The sequence below is a fragment of the Marmota flaviventris genome, chromosome 1, assembly GCF_047511675.1.
Source record: "Marmota flaviventris isolate mMarFla1 chromosome 1, mMarFla1.hap1, whole genome shotgun sequence".
In the NCBI taxonomy this organism is placed as follows: Eukaryota; Metazoa; Chordata; class Mammalia; order Rodentia; family Sciuridae; genus Marmota; species Marmota flaviventris.
In genome coordinates, this window is record NC_092498.1 from 90277671 (window position 1) to 90292697 (window position 15027).

General features: G+C 39.5%; 1 protein-coding gene across 5 annotated transcripts in view; it reads right to left on the reverse strand.

Moving 5' to 3' along the window:
* Positions 1-1083: 1083 nt before the first annotated feature.
* The window catches only part of Pde1c (phosphodiesterase 1C), a 503259-nt gene continuing 489315 nt past the window's right edge, over positions 1084-15027 (reverse strand). For 4 of the 5 annotated variants that reach the window (XM_071613983.1, XM_027939700.3, XM_071613981.1 and 1 more), the window contains one exon: positions 1084-3395. In XM_071613983.1, coding sequence (XP_071470084.1) covers positions 3226-3395 — 170 coding nt within the window. In that variant the 3' untranslated portion in view covers positions 1084-3225. Of the gene's footprint in view, positions 3396-14668; positions 14730-15027 lie in introns of all 5 variants that reach the window. The other variant, XM_071613984.1, reaches the window with a different exon arrangement.

Below are 15027 nucleotides of genomic sequence, written 5' to 3' on the forward strand. Positions count from 1 at the left end.
AGTTCTCCTGTGCTTAAGAAAGCCACAGTCAGGGAGAAAGCTTCACAAAGGAAGGCCAGCTGATATTGTGTTGTTGTTATTGTGGTCTGGGTTTTAATTGAAGTAATGGCTTTCACCATGCAATCACCCAAAGTCTTCAGAAGAATCTTCTCTGTGCAGCTAGAACACTTGTCAGGGTGGAACTTTGGAATAACAAAGCAATTGAGTATGGGGGATGGATAGAGTGAACAGGAACAGAATGAAAGATAGGCATTGTAGAAAGCAAGAAGCAGGAAGTTGGTCAGGTATTCAGAGGAAGAGGGACGTGAGAGCAAGAGGAAGCCAAAACACACAGAGGCCCAAGACTCCAGGGTGTGGGGACACAGGTGAAGGGGACTTTGGGGGGAGGGCATTGGGTTTTCTACTGAGTGTAGGAATGCATTGAAGACTCTAGTGCAAGGTGATGTAGAAATGGGTACCTTAGGAGTAGCCAGATGGGTAATGCACAGCTAAATTATCAATGCCCTTTAACTGAGATCAAAAACTATCTACCTGATTCATACAACTAGTAGGGGACATTGCTCTCTAACTTAAAAGCCTAATTTCTTTTTACTACACTCCATTCTCTCTCTAAGAAATAATAGCCAGTGTGTATTGAGTCTTTACTATAAGACTCAAGCTGAGTCGGGTATTACTAATATCCTCATTTTATAGCTGAGGAAACGATAGTTGACTGAGATTATGTAATTCAGTGAAACTCCCTGAATAACTGAACTACAGCCCCAGTCTCAGAGTCCCAATTCTTAAACCCTAGCTGTATAACTCATTCAGGAATGATAGAAAGTCAGTTGTTACACAGGTGTTCTCCTATTGTCTGGTCCTATTACATGGGTTATTCATATTAACAATTTATTGAGTATGCAGGGAGGAGGAAATTATTACCAAAAAATGTACAATTAAGAAGCAAATTGAAAAGGATAAGTTTTACTATTCACCTTGACAAGATATTCAGGGCTGAATAGTGCCAAACATGGAGGAAATCTAACTTTTTTTCAAATGAATTCCAGAGCAGAAAAAGATGACTCACAAACAAGAATATCCTTTAAAAGCATCTTTTTATTCACTATAAGAATATAATCTGCATGTCTATACAATCCATCATGCAAAAATCATGGTAGGCATTTTACAAGCATTGCAGACTCTCAACATCTGTATGTTTGCCCAACTAAAATATTAACAAAGGTTGAAAAACAACATCTTAGGAGAAAGGAATGCAGAAGGAACCAACTCTCTTCCTCAGCCACATGACTTCCAACTTCAAGAAGAACAGCCGAGAAAGCACAGCCACACTGAAATCTGAAACCTGAGTCCAAAGGGACTGAGAGATATGGAGCATCACCAAGGATGCCTCCTCTTTGGGTAGCCAAAGAGCTCTGCACAGCCAGCACTAAAGCATCTGTAGACAAACAGGTAGGAATTAACCTAATACAGGTGGAAGAGACACCATCAGCCTGCAAAAGGGTCTTCTTACCCACACACCAGGCAGGGAGCTGAGAATTACAATTGCCTCCCTTAATGAAAAGTCACAGTGATTTTTCTGCTTGTACAGCAATTAAATTTCCCCGAAACACCATTAGAAAGCACATTATAAATAAATTGCTCAATAGCATGATGGTCACTAAACTCTGGAGCTTGCTCAACTTGGATAGCTGCAGTTTATTGGAAATGAATTGTGGGTGAGGACAGGACAAAGTGACACTAAACCCTTGACAATCAAGTCCTGCAGGTCGTGGCTGTGGAGGACTGCTCCTTCTTTGTGGGACTGTCCTGGAGCATTTGTCCCGCCTATGGAATGCTCTTAGCTACTTCTTTTGTGCAAATATTACCCACCAGTTTTAGAGATAGCAATCTGAAACCTACAACATTGTTCATTAATCTCCATCACAAAATGCAGAGTGTGTATTATGATTCTCATTTTCTAGTTAAGCAAACTGAAGCTTTTTAAAAATATGCAATTAGACCAGGGATCTGAAATAAGAGGCAGAACAGAATGGAAATCTCATCAACAGCAAACCTAGATTTGTCTGTTGAAGCAGGCCATTTCTGAGGGAGCAAAAGTTAACTGTGGTCTTCAACCTTTCCTTGCCATTTCTGTGATTTTATTCCCAAAGTAAAAACTCTAGGGAAAAACACAGAAAAGCTAAAAATGCCACCTTGAAGAAAGGTGAGTTATAAAGGCCCCTATTCCACCAGTAGCTCTGGGAGCAACTGGGGTCCCAAAGGCCTTCATAATGTGGTTTATTAGGAAGGAATTTTCAGACTCAAGGAGAAAACTATGGAAATAAGAAATTAAAGCTACATTCACCATTTTACACCTACCTGTCTCAGGACTACAAAACCAAACTGACATCTCTAGTGGTAAATCTCAAATATGAAGTCTTTAAGGCCTGGGAATGCCACTGATTTCTAGTGTTTTCTACTGTGGTATAAATAGATGATTTTTTTTAAAGGAGCCAAATGCATCCACTGAAAAGTCTCAAATCCTTGAAAAAAACACTGAGACTACTGGGCATGAGACATGTGGTCAGAAATCAGAAAGACCTTTTTATTATTATTATTTTTAACCTGGATCTATTTTGTAAAGTCTGAATTCCAAAATATGCATGAACACAACAATTCATGGGTCTTTTTCCTCTAAGATTATTACATTCAGAACCAAAACTTTTGTTTTGAGAGCAATTTACTTTGAAATTTACATGTTGACTTGAAGCTTACATGTAAATATTTCAATTTTAAATAAAAATATTTAAAATTGAAAAAGGCATTTTAGAAATGCATTTCTTAAGTATGAAGAATATTAAGCCAGTATATTTATTGAGGCAAGTCAACTCTTAGAGATGAAAACAGTGGTAGGGGGAGGAATTTCATCCCCCCGCACCCCATGAACAGGAGGTTATCATTCCATTGGTCCAACTTAGACTTTGAAAGACCCAAACAATAAAAACCACACATAACAACCTGCTTACTAGTTTGTTGCTACATCTGGATTGATCCCACATCTAATGATTGAGGAGTCTACTGGAGAATGAAAGTGCAAACAGCTTCATTTTGCCTTGTTGGAGTCATCCTTCACAGAGCCAGCCCCAACGACTGCCACGGGTCTGGGAGGCCTGTCCTGCTGTGGCCGGTGAGGGCAGAGAAGCAGACACGTGGCCCTTCTTCACTCCCTCTCTTCTTCTTCTTGACCTACTTTCTGTTCCAATTATGTGAGATGTTCTGAATCTTTTTCATTTTGATCCTTTGATCCAGCATCTTGTATCTTGCAGGATGCTCATCAGTTTTCTTTGGAACTGAGGGTGCGTAGGAACTGGACGCATAAGCAGGGCGTTTAAAATGGCGCAAAGGAGGCTTGATGACTGGAGGCCATGGAAAGGAAGACAGATAGTCATTAACCTCAACAGTGACATGGCAGGACCTAAATATTGGGGCAACTTTCCTTTTGACTTTTCTTTTTAACCTTTAAGAAAAGAAACAGTTGTATTCTTATGGAACTTATTGAATATAGATGAATAAGCACATTATCAACTTGATCATTGGCTTGAAGTACATAAAGGTAGGAAATTCCTAGAGAGAGATAGTGATGACCCTATACATAAAGGTTCCCTGACAATGAATGGATGAGGTTAAGGATATGAGAGGGCACACTGAGATCACTATTGGGAATAGCACAACAAACACTGTGAGCAGAATCCTACCATAGACAGCATGTAATATTGCATATAAGCTTTTAGGGTTGCAAAGTCAATCCCAAAGTACTACTTATAAGTTCCTCATTAAGAAAATATTTGCAAAATGCAAATAAAGGTCATACACACACACACACACACACACACACACACACACACCCCTTAAAGCTCCACCAAAGGAAACAACTCAGTTTAAACAGGGGCAAAAGATCAGAATAGAATTCTCACCAAAGAAGATAAAATAAACAAATAAACAAATAAACACAGGAAAGGATGCTCAACAAATTTGTCACCAAGGAATTGTAAATTAAAAATACAATGATATTCTACTACATATCTACATAAAGCTAAAATTCAAAAAGTTGACAATATCAATTGTTTGCAAGGATCTAGAGCAACAAGGACCCTCTTCCTCGTGGAGATGCAAAATGGTACAGCCACTTTGAAAGACTGACAGTTTCTTATGAAGCTAGACATAGTCTTATGTGACACAACAATTGTGCTCCCAGGAGTTTACCCAATTGACTAAAAATTGTCCACCATAAAAACCGGCATATGAAGTTTTGTAAAAACTTTATTCACAAGTGCCCCAACCCGGAAACAACCAAAATCTCCTTCAGTAGGTGAATGGATAAAGAAATTATAAACATTCATATAATGGAATCTTATTGAATGATAAAAAGAAACACATTATCAAACCACACAAAGGCATGAATGAATTTTAAATGCACATTGCTAAGTGAAAGAAGTCATTCTGAAAAAGCAATCTACCAGATAATCCCATTTATGTGAAGTTCATGAAAGGACAAAACTATAGAGATGTTAAGATTAGAGACTTCCAGGGGATCAGAGGAAGGATTGAACAGTTGAAACAGAGGGTTTTTAGGGCATTAAAACTATTACATATGATATCCTAGTGATAGGTACATGACATACATATTTGTCAAAACTCATAGAATTTTATAGAACAAGGAGAGATTTTATTTTTTTTTTTTAAATAAAAGCTATTTAGTAAGTTCTGAGAATGCCAGAATGGAATTCAAAATGTAACAAAACAATCTGAATGTGTGGCAAATGCAGGAAACAGTCTCACTGTAGAGGGTGGAAGACAAAATGCTTACCAAAGCAAATTTTGATATGAGCAGAATCTGTAAAACCACAGAGGAGATAAGCTGTACACCTGCACTGTGTTTGTTGATAAAGGTGCTTCCCACATAGGTACAGGTGAACAATTCTAATGCCACTCTGCATGTGTCTGGAATTGAACAACTATGTCAGTGGAGAGCAGATGGTAAGAACTATTGGTTTAGTTTAAACTATTGGTTTATAGATGGGCAACAAGGAGGCTAGAATGATACATGTACTATTGGATTAGACTTGAAGACATGAATGTGACCTCATTTAGCTTAATAGTGTCATAAACATATCTATAGAAATATGTACTCACGTGGGTTAGTACAGACATTTTCTTCCTGTATCATTTTAAAAGTCCTAGAAGAAATGATGTAGCTACAGACCTAGAAACATCAGTAGCAATGAACATGCCGGTCACATAGATCTTGATTTCTAACATCATTCTCCAGTAAAAGGAACCAGAGCGCCTTGCAAAAATTAGTTCTAGTCCCTTCTAGGATTAGAACAAAAACTATCAAAGATAGACTGGGAGAATGTTTAGACCCATAAAATTAAAAGGCACTCAAGACCAAACAAACCATGGTGGACAAAAAAAAAAAAAAGAGTTCTAAATGAAAATCTACAAAATTGTACAAGTCAAAATAATTTGAGCACCAAAATAGGTAAGGCAGTATCAGATTGTAAACCAACGTATAAAATAAACATCCATAAGTCTTTACTGACATAAATGATTGGATAAATAAATAATTTTGAGAGAACAGACAAATCTTTTAGGCAGATTTTCAAATAAATTATGTGGATATACTACCCACAATGAGAGGACCCCTTAGTGTGGGAAGGGCATTGTTATATCCTCCTAAAGAACATGGTCTAGAAAGGGGACAAAGGAGCAGTTTTTTAGTGGAAAAATCCAATAAATACGACCCCTTCAGGAGACTGAGGTTGACATCAATAGGAAAAAGCGATGTTGGTAGTATGCATCTTTGGACTTATGAAATGGAAATTAATATTTTGTGATGAAAATGGAACTTTACCTCTGTGGTCTTCCTCCTGAAAATACATAATCCCATTTTAATAATGAGAAAATGTCAGGTCAATCCCAACCGAGGGATATTCCACAAAATACCTGACTGGTATTCCTCAAGCAGTCAAGGTCATAAAAAAGGAGAAGTTTGAGAAACTGTCCAAGCCAAGAGGAGCCTAGGGAGACATGATGACTAAATGTAATATGTTATCCTGGACAAGATTTCAGAACATGAAAAAAAGACACAGGTAACAACTAGGGAAATGTGAATAAAGTATGCACTTCAGAAAATAATAATAGAAGAGGTAATACTAGTAAAATAATATATATCATCTAACCTACAGTTCTATAAACAGAAGAAGGTAAAGTACTGATTGATTCTTTCCTCCCAGCACCTTTAGTCTCCTATCACCCTTTCCCATATCTGCTCAAAAGTGTTTGGTCAGTGAATAAAGGTTAAAAAAAAAAAAAAACTATCAAACTATCATTAAAGAACAAGTGGAGCTGGCACTGAGCCACCGCCCCCAAAACCAGCTCTCCCTGGAGCCACTGAACTCTCACCTGGAAAGCCAGCAAAGGAGACAGAGAGACACAGGTGGGTCAGCTTGAAGGGTAAGGCTGGGTACACATCTGTGAAATTACAGAGGCTGCCTTTGTAAAACACCAGCTCTGCATATCTCTGCCAATAATAGGAACAGGCTTAGTGCTTATGATGAAGCAGAAAATTAGACACAACTTAAATATTCAATCATAGGGAATTAAGTTCTGGTATATTCTTAAAACATACTACTGTGACATCATGGAAAGATGACATAGAAGTCTACTAACAAAAATAGATGTTCAGGTAATACTGTGATGGAAAAAAAAACAATGTATACAATCTAATCTAATTACTGTAAAATATATGAATATGTGTGCCCAGGAAAATTTGAAAGAACAGCCATTTACATCATAGCAGTGGTTATCTCTGAGTAGCCTAAACATGCTATTACATTAGGTTTGTTTATTGTGGCTTATCCTTTCTGATTTTTCCATGGTGGCCGGGTTTTAGTGATATAGCTTTTTAAAAAAGAAATACACTATTAAAATTTATCCTATAGAATCAGGAATCACAACGATTGTACAAAATCATACCTAATGGGAAATCAGTAAAACTGAGTTCACTGTGGGCTTTTGCACTAGGTAGCTGAGAACCCATAGCTGAGTGAGCTTTTTTGCATTCTACAGATTCATTGATTTCTTAGAGCACCTACTGTATGCTGCTGATGTAACAGTGAACAAAAGACAGAAATCCCTGCCCTCATGGAGAGCACCCTCTGAAACTTTTTAGCTGGTTTGCAGAAGAAAAATGTGCCCAGGTTTAAGTGCTCATTAATGCCAACATTGCCTTTTGAGTTATCCTAATGTTGTAAAGATTGTCAGCAAAGGGTCCTATTGTGACAAAATAATATAAATTCTTCCATAATAATATAGAAGAACATAGTTATTTTTGAGATCTTAGAGTGTATAATTTTGTTTCTTAGGGTAAACAGCACCAAACACTATGAGAACAAATATAAAAACTGTCTTGCTACCCTGAAGAATGGAGCAGAGATAGGAGAGGGTTTCAGATCAAGAGCAAATGGTTGGAAAGGTCTGGGCTAGCTGATTTATCACCCTTCCAGTCACCAGTCCCTCTCCACTTCATTCTATTTTTGCAACTCAGCGTGAACCCAGCCAAAGTATTATTGAATTTCCCACTTCTCAGCGGGAAGAAACATTCACCATTTGCTGGAATTCTGATTGTCAGAACAAAAACTCCTTACCACTGGAGTGGCTGCAAATAGAGTTGGGCCTGCTGATAGAGTTCAGCTCCCTGCTGAGGCCCTGGAAATACTTGTATGCCTGCTGTCACCCTCACTCAAAGTGTGGGAAAAGGGACATTTCATACAGTGCTGTTTTGTATGCTTTCACTGCCTTTCCCCTCTGCAGGGGATCGTGATTGGATGACAGAGCATAAGAGCAGAAGCAGGTGTCAGGGCACCATCTGGGGTGCTAGGGTGGCCTCCTGAGGGTGATTTCATTCATCTTCTGGCTATTCCTGAGATTTAAGAAGGGGTCTGACCCTCCTTTCAGTAATTGGGCCCTTCCCACAACTGAACCCACTGATAGTACAACCTCTTTCCCTTGGTGGAGAAGAACTAAGAGGGAACAAAGCTCTTCCCACCCATATGCTTAATTACCAGCAAGTTGGACACTTTTTACCCTTGGGGACACATTTGAAAAAATCTCTTCTCCCCTCTTAGAGCAATTTACTTGGAGAAAATGATCTAATCAGCTAATGAAGGTTTTGACAAAGGCACATATCTCTGCACAGAGCCCCAAAGTTTGGAAAGTCATTATCTGTATTACTTTCAATCGCACTTAGGAAAAGTTCAAGACAGAAATGGACACACCACCGTTCTTGATTTCACAATTAACCATAATGTTCACTTCTCTTTAAAGTGATGCTCTTTGGAAAGTTTTAACTCTTGTTAAACTCCCATCTTTTTAATAAACATCACAGTTCCTCCCAGAGATGTCTATGACTTTCTCCTCTTCCTTTGCCACCACCAACCCCTCTGTATTCTCCCTGCCCCCCACCATGCTTCTTGCTCTCAGACCATTTTGCTTAATGACTACTTTTTTTTTTGCATAGGAAATTATTGCACAGAACTTTTCTTCTTCAGAAAACAGACTATGACTTATTCCTAAATCAAATTCTTATAGTTGTTAGTTGGATTCAGATGTCAAAACATAAGTGGGAATTTTTAAAGCTCCTTCTTTAAGATTATTTACACTAGACTACCATTTCCAAAAGTATCCCTTAATAAAGTTGTGAATGCCATAGGTGAGTAAGAGAGGGGGCTTCTTCAGCCAAATTTAAGAGACTGGGAGTTAAACAAGGATCTTCACACCAGAACTTACCAATGCCTTACATAAGGGTGATAGTATTATGAGTCTCTTAGAAGAGCAAAGGGTGTATAGTTTTTCTCAAATTTAATTGGCTAAAGGAGCTTCCTTTTTATCAGGAGTATCTGATAAAGTATAGGAGTCTCTGATAGAGTGTTCAGCAGAAAACACCTTCAGAAAAACTGCATTAAACTCCTTTTTAATAGCATATCATATATCCTAAGTCACTAATTCAGTACACCCTTCCATTTTGCATTGAGAGTAATCCAGAATGAATAGTCACTAGTCCTCATCCAAAGTTGGGTCTGCTCTTAATTACCCTGACTTAAGCTTGATTTTCATTGGAACTGGTGTTGGTTCTTTCAGCCCATTGTGAGACTTGTTATCTTTTGGAACCATCACTCTCTAGCACAGAGCTGCATCTTCAGGTGGAGAATTTCCAAATTTCTGTCACAGTGCATCATCTCCAATGAGGATAACACAGTCTACTCTTCACTGCTGAATAGATTCTAATGTTGGCATTTTTTTTTTTTTTAAAAAAGAAGCATTGGACATCTGTTTTCATCTCTTTCAAAGGTAATGCCATATGACCTTTGGAAAAAACATTTCCACCTATAGACATTTTCTACCTGCATTTATACACACACGTGTGTGTGTGCAAAACATGTACACTAATCCAAGATAAAAATAATCATTTATTGCCACTTAAGTACTGTTTTGCATAAAGAGAAAAATTATATTGTTGTACACTCCATTTCTAAGATAATTATCTAATTGTGGTGTTTCTGTGAAATCTCATGGAAGGCCCTTACAAAAATGCACAAAAATCACCCCAGGAGTTTGGAATTGCATGAGACTGGAATGTTAACACAGCTCCCCTGAAGATGGAGCAATATAAGAACTCTGATTTCCATTTCAGGAAGTGCTCTGGTGAAATAAATACAGTAGCTGACGTGCATTGTGTTCTAAGCAAAGCACACTGCTAAGGATTTACCATGAGTTAGTCTTTAATCCTCACTGTGCCCCTCAAGGTAAACACTCTTATCACTCCTCTTCTGGGTGAGGAAACTGAGGTTCAAAGAGTGAAAGTCACTTGCCCAATGTTACTCAGCTAGGATGAAGGATATTTGGAGTCTGGCTTTATATCCAAGCAGCTGGATTTCAGAGCCTTCTCCCATATTTAAAATGATTTGGGTAAATTTCAATCTTATAACTACCATGACTGGTTAAAAGAATCAGGTTACAACTGTACCTCATTTATAGTATCAATACTTGAGTATATACCTGTGTCATGTGCTGGATTCTTGGATACCCTTGTTAGTAGCTATGATCATGCTTCCCCTGAAATGGTTACAGTAATAGATTACCTTAATACAGTACATGGTCATTCATGAGGGAATTACATAAACGTCTTCTCTAAAAGGTCTACTAAGTAATTTCTTTCTTTCCTCACCTATGCATGTTGAAACAGGTATTCTGAAAGTCTAGACCAGTGGAAATAAGCATCAAGCCAGGTGAGATCCAGGACCTTAGGTGAGATCCAGGACTTTAGGTGAGGTTGTTCCTTGGTGGTTCTCAGCCCAGGCTGCAGACAAAAGCCACATACAGTCTTTAAAACTCCTGGTGCTCACTGTACAGCTCAGACACTTAGAGCAGAATCTAAGGGGTGGGTGGTGTGGGACTGAGCCTCAGGAGTATTTATAACTCCAGAGTTCTGGAGTTTGAGTGCTACTGTTCTCATCTCGCCAAGCCTCTCCTTTCTCATCTTTACATCCATTATCTCATTTGTATCCCCAACATCCTTGGAAGGTGCTCATATTCAGCTCTGTCCCCATGTGACTGATGTACTTAAATTCAGTTTCCCATTAGAAGAAGAAGGAGGAGGAGGAGGGGGAGGAGGAGGAGGAGAAAGGAGGAGGAGGAGGGAGAAGGAGGGAGGAGGAGGAGGGAGAAGGAGGAGGAGGAGGAGGAAAGAAAGAAAATAGCACTCACTTCAGAGGACTCTGATGAGAAAGAAAAGAAATCATGCATGTGAAAGTGACCAGCACATGCTGACGCCTGGCAGAGGCTCACTTGAAATCAGGTTCCATTTCTTTCCTGAGATGAAGACCCTATACTTCTGGAATTATCTGGAAGACTTGAAGTTTCTAGGAAAACTCAGCAGCAGCCTCCATCCCCTACTTGGGAATTCATTCTTTCCCAAAACACAGGAGCATTTCAGTGAAGCCACACTGATAGGCAGTCCTTTCCTTTTGTAGAAATGCAATTTAACAACGTTAACCCAACCAGAAAATTACCCTTAAACCATGCACATAAGATGTAGTATTGTCTAAGGTGATAATCTATTCTTAAACTCCTCAAAGTGTATTTTATATTAAAAACTAGAATGATTAAGCTCATTATCTACCTTTTTAAAGATTCTGGTCCTCCAAGGACTTTACCTGAAGAAAATGAGCAGACTAAATTACCTACTGTGGCTTCTTCTTCTTCTTTTTCTTCTTCTTCTTCTTCTTCTTCTTCTTCTTCTTCTTCTTCTTCTTCTTCTTCCTTCTTCCTTCTTCCTTCTTCCTTCTTCCTTCTTCCTTCTTCTTTCTTCTTCTTCTTCTTCTTCTTTTTTTTTTTTTAAAGCTCAGGGTAAAGAAGCCTATAGTCTGAGAAGCTGTGTGGTAAAGCTGAGTTGAACCGCCTGAATCAATTCACTATCAATGTGGTTATGGAAAGATCACCCACTAGCATTTCAGGTCTCCAGAATAACACCTGCAGAGATGGAAGAGATAAGCTACGAAGTTTCTCTGCCCTCTACCCAACTTGAAGCTATCTGTTGCCACTGGTGTTCCTCAACCCTAGAGGTCCATCAGATCACCAAGGAAGCTCTACAAAGTACTAATGCTTAAGTCCTACCCCGAAGAGTCTATGAAGTATTTCGGAGTGGTACCAAAGCATCAGTATGTTTGTAAGGCCCAATCACACAACTGTGTAGCCAAAGTTAAGGACCATCAGGCTGAGTTTGTTTTGAGAACAAGCCAGTTATAATATAGGCATGTGCCACATTGTGAGAATCCATCACTGACAGCCACATATAGAACAGTATTTGCCACACAGGCATAGAGGTAGTAGGCCACACCACCAAGTGTCGTATAAGTACACTGTGTCATGTCTGGACAACAATGCAATCACAATGAATGTGTCCCTGGTGTGAAGGGACATATGACTATATTGAAGGCCAGAGAGATGGCTGGGGCAGCTGACGGGTCTGGTCAGAATAGGCGAACCTGCTCCCATCCCCGCTGGTTTGACCTTCCCACACTTGTCGGTGTCTATGATGGGAAAACAAACCCATGAAATCTCCTTTGGAGAGAAGCATGGCCTGGGGCCCACAAAACTGGGCTAAGCGTTACTAGTTGTAAGATCCTGAGGAAATCGCTCATCAGTTCTGGCATCCAGGGATTTGTTCTTTCTTCCTTCTGTAAAATGGGGAAAACAGTAGCTGCCTTGCATGGCTGTCAGGAGGATTTTAAAGGGAATGTAAGTGAGAAAATGTGCATGGAGTCCCTGGCACAGTGTACAATGTGTAGCAGGTACTTGGAATAGGGTGGCCATTATTACACAGCACAGGAACAGAGAAGGCCATCACCAGTACCTTGTAATGGTGCCCTCACAGTTCAGTTCTCTTAAGACGGTGCAGAAAAGTCATTAATTCCCCACACAGTTAGATTTTACCTCATAAAAGGTCTAATCACACACTGAAGAGATTAAATTAATGAATTTATTGGTGCATATTTGGCAGAGAGGCAAATTTTCCACATAGCTCTCTGTCCTTCGTCCACACTCACAGTGACCACTTGGATTCACAAAAGACTAATTATCCAAAATGTACATTTATAGGTATCTATATATTCTTTCCTTTCCCATTCGTTCAGAAAGGGAATGACTTTCTGAAACCACGTACCATTCTAAGCAAAACATTTTGAATTAAGCAATGTAAAATTATGGGGGTTCATTCAGTTTCTTTGAGCAAGGCCTAACCCCAAATATAAAAGAGTGCCAGAAATCCCCGTGGGAAGGTGGCTTAGACAAACACCCACACTGGAAGGAGTTCCAGTCCCTGAATTTTAATCTTGTTGTAATTAGGAAAATGTAGGGAAATTAGGGAAATGGCAAGGGCGCTTCTGATTCTTTCAGACTCTTCACATTCATTAGGCTGAGGCATAATAATTCTTTGAGTCAGTTTCATTGGAAGCCATTACGGAGCCAATTCCCTGATCTTTTAGACCCTTCATTTATCCCACAGGCAATTCAGTCCTGCATATCAGCTTCCTGAGGACAGGGACACTAGCATCCCTGGAACTTCATCATAGTACTGATAACGGTTGGTGCTGAGAAGTATGTAAATGGCTGAACACATTACATCACACTCAGCTGCCTTCAGAAATTTCCCATTTAAAGGATAAATGACTCTCCTGAAATATACAGCAAACTGGCAAAGTTGCCAGAGTCCACAGAAGCTAATATTTCTTCCTTACTTCTGCAACCTAGGTTGGCTGCCCATGTCTGCTTACAAAGAATGTCAGCATGTTCCTTTCCTCTCAAGTTTCAAGTTTGGGGCCTGAGTGAATTTCTGTTTTATACAAATGCTCCAATCTCAGCTTGTTTCTATAGGGCTCACAGTAATACAGAGAGGCACTGAGGCATAGTTTCTAAGCCCTCCTCTCCTGACAGTGGCAAAAGAGGAGCAACAATTAAATAAGATGGGGAAATCCTGTGCCATTGAAAAAAAAAATTTTTTTTAAATAAGCTCCTTGAAGGAGCTGATCATTTTTAGTTTCATTCTTCATTTTCATTTTGTTTGCTATGGCACGTACAAAGGGCATGATTCATGCTGTTTCAATGGAGAAAAATATTTTAGATGTTATGCAAGCTGTCCTTCACTTGATTTTTTTTCTCATCAACATGTATATTTTTCACATAGCTCTCTGTCCTTCGTCCACACTCACAGTGACCAATTTCAGAAGAAGCCTGTAAAGACACATTTCTTCAGGGTCATAGAACTCTGAAGCACTAAATTGAAGCATAACAAATGAGCTTTGACTCTTTCCATAGTAAATGACAGCTGCCATCTCTCATACTGAACTCAAGGTGAAAGATAGTCGCAGAGAGAACAATCATTCGAGTCTTCACTTGAAAGAGTCTAGGGTCCCTCCACATCCCAAAGAGGGACTTGGAGTTGGTAGATGGGGAACTGATCTGCTCCCCATGCAGAATACAAGTGTGAACTAAGTAGTAACAGGTGTAGACTAGTTAGCATCAGCTTTGCTAAGTGGCAATGAGTTGCACAGAAAAGGGCTAACTTTAGGCTAGCCATTATCTGTGCCTCAGTTTCCTAAACTGCAAAATGAAGGTAAAAATACCTTCCTTGGAGAGCTGTGAGGTTCTAATACATGTTAAGAACCTAGCATTGTCCCTGGTTTTTGTAGATATGTAATACATATAAAGATACTTGTTAAAAACCTGTATTAGGAACTTAGTGACATGGCACACGCCTCTAATCTGAGCAGCTCAGGAGGCTGAGGCAGGAGGATTGCTAGTTCAGCAATTTAGAGAGGTGCTAAACAACTCAGTGAGAGCCTGTTTTTATTTTTATAAGTAAAATATAAAAAGGTTTCGGGATGTGGCTCAGTGGTTAAGTGCCCCTGGTTTCAAACCCTGTTACAAAAACAAAAACAAAAACAAAAACCAAACCTGTATTAGGGAGCTCAGAAGTCAGAATATTTGAAGTTAAATACTCAATAACTTACAATATGTATCATTTTTGTTTTGGAAAAAGAATCATAAGCTTTCTAAAATGTCTTCAGACCTCAGAGATGGCCAGGTCTCGTCCGAGGAAGCTTCCAGAGGGATGTTTTATCCGTAGTCCCCTAAAACAGGACACACAACAATGTCATTGAGAGCCAGCTGGCGTCTAACCCACAAACTCTTTCTACAGCAGGCAGTGGAGTTTAGAAGCAGAGCCGCGTCTACTGCCAATACTAGGATGCACTCCAGCAGCAGCACGCAGGGAGGAGCAGTCAGCCACATCTGCATCAGCAAGTGACTAAGGTACTATACCTTTTCATCTAAGATCACTTCAGGAAAGTCAGGCGCCCTGGAACTGCTCAGAGGCAAGACCATGGACTAGCCGGGATCATTAGCGGTCATGAGCCACTCCTCCAGGAA